Source organism: Panthera uncia (genome assembly GCF_023721935.1).
Source record: "Panthera uncia isolate 11264 chromosome A1 unlocalized genomic scaffold, Puncia_PCG_1.0 HiC_scaffold_17, whole genome shotgun sequence".
NCBI lineage: Eukaryota > Metazoa > Chordata > Mammalia > Carnivora > Felidae > Panthera > Panthera uncia.
In genome coordinates, this window is record NW_026057577.1 from 136,918,036 (window position 1) to 136,924,412 (window position 6,377).

At 41.1% G+C, this 6,377-nt stretch overlaps 1 protein-coding gene and 1 pseudogene across 1 annotated transcript in view; both read left to right on the top strand.

Annotated features, from left to right (window-relative positions):
* LOC125935312 (cadherin-18-like) overlaps nt 1-2,890 on the top strand; it is a 35,141-nt gene extending 32,251 nt beyond the window's left edge. The window contains exon 7 of the mRNA XM_049648924.1: nt 2,785-2,890. Within this exon, the coding sequence (XP_049504881.1) occupies nt 2,785-2,890 (106 nt within the window). The remainder of the gene's footprint in view (nt 1-2,784) is intronic.
* The window catches only part of LOC125934696 (chromobox protein homolog 3-like), a 34,856-nt pseudogene extending 31,162 nt beyond the window's left edge, over nt 1-3,694 (top strand).
* Nucleotides 3,695-6,377: the final 2,683 nt, after the last annotated feature.

The following is a 6,377-nucleotide window of genomic DNA, read 5'->3' on the forward strand; positions in this document are numbered from 1 at the left end:
GTTACCCTGAATATAACTCTGCATAGTATTATGGAATGGCTTGCTTGGTTTTTTGGTATCAAACTATCTTCTCAGTCTGGCCCTCCTCCAACTTGTAATAATTTACATACTTAGCAAGATACTGGAAAAAAAACAAGCATGTGTAAAAAGACCAGGCCAGGCTAAAGCTCCTCGTCATGCCCAGGGTGAGCAAGTGGGGGGGGGGGGACGTCTGGGAGCCCTTTACATGTAGGGGAAAAACCAGGTTGGCCAGCCACCTCCATGTGGGGAATCTTGGTCAGGATTTCTGGGCATTTAGGACCAGTATGGCACCCCCCCCAAACACCTAAGGGATTGTTAGATACTCTATTCAAAATAGTAGGGAAAAGGCAGTAGAGAAGGGAAAGTGATCAAGCTATTGCAACCACAGCTTGGCCATTGCCCCATGCCTTAAGATTCACCACAAAAAAGGAATTATGAGTAAGGAGAGCATTGGAACAGATCCAAGAAGCATTGGCTCTGGAAAGGACATACAAGCTGCATGTTCCTCTAATACAGACCTCGTGTCCAAAAGAATTCAAAAGCAGGAGGAACGGTTAGAAATTATGGCATGTAAGGTGTATGGGCACAGGTTACCACACACTAGAGAGAGAACTGTTATATCTCAGGAGAACTGGGACCGGAAATCATGAGATCCCTGGGGTAATGACACCTCTGATGAGGATATTATCATAGAGTGTTACAGAAACTGTTCTGGATCACCCAGCAGAACCAAGCAGCACTCAGAGATCTTGAAAGGCATGAGGTTTATTTTACACCTGTGGGCTCAGAGGAGATCATTCTCCAAAGGTCTGAGCCCAGAGCATAGCAGAGGGGACAACTTACAGTCTGTTACTTCTACATTCCTCATTAGTAGGAATTTGGCCCCAGAGGCAAGCAGGGTGGGAAGAAGAACCCGGAAGGGGAGTCCAGGCAGGGGCTGGAATTCACCTATGAGTCCTGTCGGCCAGCTTATAACAGATTTTTTCCCTATCAAGAGGAAGAAAATGATTTCCAGGAAGGAATTTTGATTCAAACAAAGACCCAGCCCACTCATGAGCCTGGGAATAACTGAGAAGAAACTCCTATTAGTCAGAAAACAATGAGGGAACATTCTGTAGCTGAATTGGTGGAGCTAACAGGCACTTTAAGCAAAAGGGCAGAGAAGAGGTGGCTGCTTGTGTGTCACCACTCTTGGATACTGCAGGAGACGGTATTATGTTAAATGCATTTCAGATGTTAACAACGGCCTCAGCCACTGCTGGACCTCCCTTGTGACAAAAACTATATACCCCAGGCATGGGTGAGAATAGCAGGTGCTTAGCTAATCTGATCGATTAGGTAAATGCTAGCATCAAGATAACCTGGCCTAGTGAAGGGGCTGTGTTCTCCCCTCTGTATCGCTGGAATTCTATGGAAGAACTAAAAGAAATTATACTTTCAACAGGAACGAGGGGTGCCTGGGTGGCTCAGACAGTTGAGCGCCCGACTTCGGCTCAGGTCATGATCTCGCAGTCTGTGAGTTTGAGCTCTGGGTCGGGCTCTATGCTGACAGCTCAGAACCTGTAGCCTGCTTTGGATTCTGTATCTCCCTCTCTATCTGTTCCTCTGTGTCTAGCTCGTGCTCTGTGTCTGGCTCAAAAATAAATAAACATAAAAAAAACACAAACAAATGGCAATGAAACATGCCATTTGCACTCCGAATTCTAGAAGCCTAGATAAAGAATTGTTTTCCTCTAGTATGGAAGACTCTATCTTAAAGTGAGCCCCAGGGGCATGGTACAGGACTTCAGTATCTTGCCCCTATGGTTAATGGGCCCATTGTTACAGTAGGAGCTATGGTGACTAACTTCACTGAAATGGAGAGAATCCATAATGAGGGAAATAATTGAAAAACAAATGACTTTACTGATGATAAAATGGTGACGATGGGGCCCATCACTGTCTCTTGTAAACCGTGGTGGCAAGATCTAATGCTGTCTTGGATCTCAAAAGAAAATATAAGCAGACAACCCAGTCTGGTCTTTCTAAACCCATGGAAGGAGTTGCCCAAAGGAAAGCAGTTTACTCCCTTGAAGGAAGGCTCAAAAAACCCAAATGTGTCACCAAATTACTCTTCCACTAATGGAGGAATTTCAAGGGTAGATACCCCAGACCCTAGAGAATAGGGATTAGGCCCAATGTTGTCCTCTAGTGCGTGCAGTTGGGGGCAGCCAGAGGTCCCATGTGGAATTAACCATTTATTAGTCTTGTACTAACAGACGGAAGTAGCCCTACTAGACAACTAGAGCTGGATGCACAGCTATCTGTGTGTGCATAGGGAGAAATAAAGTCTATTCATGGTGGCAGGGGACAAATTATTAAGGTCTGAGGAACTAGTCTCTACCTACAGATCACCAGGCTTCCTCCCCACTGTTTTCTAGTGCATATTTCTCCCATTCCTTAGTATATTCCGGGCGTAGATGTTCTACAGGATCTCGCTCTAAACTACAATGGCAAATGAATTCAGGTTGCATAACTTGGGATGATTCATCCTTTCTGTCTCAGCAGCTGTGCCATTACAGGAGTGACTGTAACGTGACTTAAAGTCACATTGTTGGGAGGTAAATACCAACAAGTTCCATGGCCCAGGCCGATCAGTAAAGTTTCTGGGCATTATCTGATCAGATGGTACATAAGGGATGCCTAACGCTGTCATGGATTGAAATACAAGCCTTCCCAGTCCCTAAAATGATAAAGGAATTACAGACTTTTTTGGTTTAATAGGATTGTGGGAGACCTTATATTGCCCATCAGACAAGACCCTCATATTCCTCGGTTGAGATGGGAAGCTGAGACCTGGGACCTGAAGCAGCTTGGAGGCGGTGAATAATAGCTCTTCAACTCTGCAATAAAAAAATGGCCTCCAATAAAACTACATTGCAAAAAAAAAAAATGGGGAAGAAGCAGAATGGAAAGAGTAAAAAAAGTAGAAAATGTAGAGCCTGATGAATTCGTGGTGAAAAAAGTACTGACTGACGTGTAGTGAATGGAAAGGTGGAGTATTTCCTGAAGTGGAAGGGATTTACAGATGCTGACAGTACTTGGGAACCTGAAGAAAATTTAGATTGTTCAGAGTTAATTGAAGCATTTCTTAATTCTCAAAGAGCTGGTGAAGAAAAAGATGGTGCAAAAAGAAAATCGTTATCTGACAGTGAATCTGATGATAGCAAATCCAAGAAGAAAAGGGATGCTACTGATAAACCAAGAGGCTCTGCCAGAGGTCTTGATCCTGAACGAATAATTGGTGCACAGACAGCAGTGGAGAGTTAATGTTTCTCATGAAGTGGAAAGATTCAGATGAGGCAGACGGTGGTGGCGAAAGAGGCAAATACGAAGTGTCCTCTGATTGTAATTGCTTTTTTGTGAAGAGAAACTAACTTGGCATTCTTTTTTTTTTTTTTTTTTATTTTTGGGACAGAGAGAGACAGAGCATGAACGGGGGAGGGGCAGAGAGAGAGGGAGACACAGAATCGGAAACAGGCTCCAGGCTCCGAGCCATCAGCCCAGAGCCTGACGCGGGGCTCGAACTCATGGATCGCGAGATCGTGACCTGGCTGAAGTCGGACGCTTAACCGACTGCGCCACCCAGGCGCCCCTAACTTGGCATTCTTGTCCAGAGGATGAAGTTCAGTAATTGTTTGTGTTGCTTTTTATGTATGAATATATATTTTATATATATATATATATATAATATATATATATATAATATATATATATAATATATATATATATATTATATAGGTAATCTGGGTATTGTTTTTTGATTTATTAGTGTGAATAGATAACATTCAAATGAAAAATCAAGTTACATATGTTTGTTTTGAAATAGTATTGGGGGAGTTGTTGGGGGTTTTCGCATCTATAGCACTGGTCACTTTGAACAAATAAAAGCTTTCTGTAGTTGCTTCCTTTATCAGAAAATAATACTTGAGACCAGGTATTTTCCCTCTGCTTTAGAGAACACCTTTTCTAAACATTTTTCTAAAAAATTGAACAAACCTTCATAGTTGTTACTCAATCAGAATTTGTCTTTAACTCCTATATGCCTGAGGACCATTTTGGGTTTTTTGTTTATTTGGGGGGGTTTTGTGTGTATATACTTAAAATGCATACATAAATGGTTTTCTTTTTTTCTTTTCTTTTAACATTCCCCAAAATAAAAACATCATTTTATAACCATGGATAATCCCATGTTTCTGGGACGCCATCATTTTCAGCAACCTAAGAAATATATCACTTACACTGAAATTTTTCCTGAAGCCTTAACCTTTCAAATTTTTCAATTAATTGGGCAATTTAAATATGATGTAAGCAATTAAAATTGGACAATTTGAAAGCAGCCATATCGGAAATCATGTCTACAGTCACACAAATGCAAGTTTGTTGGCAAGATCCCCGAAAGGAAAATTTTATCACTACCAACAGTCTACCCACGTAAATGAGAAAACTAGACAAGTCCTGGTGTGTTTTAAGTAGGTAAGCAAAACTTAGTTAAATGGACATTTAAAGGTTCTTTCTAGTCAACCATTCCTTTTCAAGAAGTTGAAATCCCTGTGCTGCATTGACTAAAAGAAGGTCATGATGCATGGAATGTCGAAGACTTGTTCATGGAAACCTGATCATAATCAGATGGTCAGAGAGAGATGCTGGCAATTTAGCACCTGCTGGAATAAATGGGGGGGGGGGCAAAGAGCACTTGGATGGCTCAGTGTATTAAGCATCCAACTTCAGCTCAGGTCATGATTTCACTGCTTGTGGGTTCAAGCCCCGCATTGGGCTCTGTGCTGACAGTTTAGAGCCTGGAGTCTGTTTCGGATACTGTGTCTCCCTCTCCCTCTGCCCTTCCCTCACTCACTCTCTGTCTCTGTCTCTCTCCCAAAAATAAATAAACATTAAAAAAATTTAAATAAATTAAAAAATAAATGGGGGGACAGACCTCTGTGATCTAAACTCTTGACCTTCATGTTTTTTCTTTACCCCAATACATACCTTATTGTCAGCTTAATCTTCTCTGTATTTGAGTTACTCGTTCAGCAGAAACCAGGAAAAACAGTAAGTTTGTAGTCAGAATATTATCCAGCTGTATACTATTTACTTTATTGTAAATACCGGTAGACCATGGCCAATAGTCTTATATTTCTTTAAAACAAAACAAAACAACAACAAAAAGATGGGAAGCTGATAGAATTGGCATGCTAACCAACAAGAGGCTTTCTCAAAGGCAAGGAAAAAAAGTACAGGTCCTGAGGGTATTAATAATAGATGTGAGATGTGAATTGGATGTAGGTTTGGCTGGGGCTTGTGGCAATGACAAAATGAGAAATCAATTGTGGCCATAAAGATGTTGGGGGTGGAGTGTAGGAGTCCTGACCACACAGACTCTTAGACCCTGTGTCCTTTTCTCCACTCTGGCCCACAGATGCTGCCCTGTGAGCAACTGGTAGAGCTACCCTCTCGCACACAGATGGTGCAGCTTTAGTGAACTGCCCTGTGATCTCACCACCATGCCCCTCATTCCATAAAGGCTGGGGATTAAGATCCAGATAGGAACTGAAAATGGCTGGGTAGCGCTCTGAATCATTTGTCGGCTCACTTAATTGCCCATCAGCAAGTCACCTTGAATAAAACTCTGTAAATGGTATGGAGTGGCTTGCTTGGTTTTGTTTTTTTTTGTTGTTTGTTTGTTTGTTTGTTTGTTTTTTATAACAAAGTGGCTTCTCAATCTGGAAGATAGATTACTGACCCTCTTCCACCTTGTAACAAATGTGATGTTAACTGTGGTTTTGTCATATGTGGCATTTTTTATGTTGAGGTATGTTCCCTCCATGTCTACTTTGTTGAGTTTTTAACCATAAATCAAAGTGGAATTTTGTCAAATGCTATTTCTGCATCTATTAAGAGGGTCATATGGTTTTTATTTTTCATTTTGTTAATGTAGTGCATCTAATTGATTTGTAGATGTTGAACCATCCTGACGTTCCTGAAATAAATCCCACCGATCATGGTGTGTGATTCTTTTTTAATGTATGGCTAAATTTGGTTTGCTAATATTTCCATGAGGTTTTTTGCATCTATATTCTTTAGGGATATTGGCCTATAATTTTCTTTTCTAATGAGGTCCTTGTCCAAGGATAATGCGGGTGTAAAATGAGTTTGGAAGCATTCTCTCTTTAGTTTTTGGAGAAGAGTTTGAGAAAGATTGGTATTAAATCTTCTTTGAATTTTTGGTGGACTTTTCAGTGAGGACGTCTGGTACTGGACTTTTGTTAGGAGGTTTTTGATTACTCATTCAGCCTTTTTAGTAGAAATTGACCTGT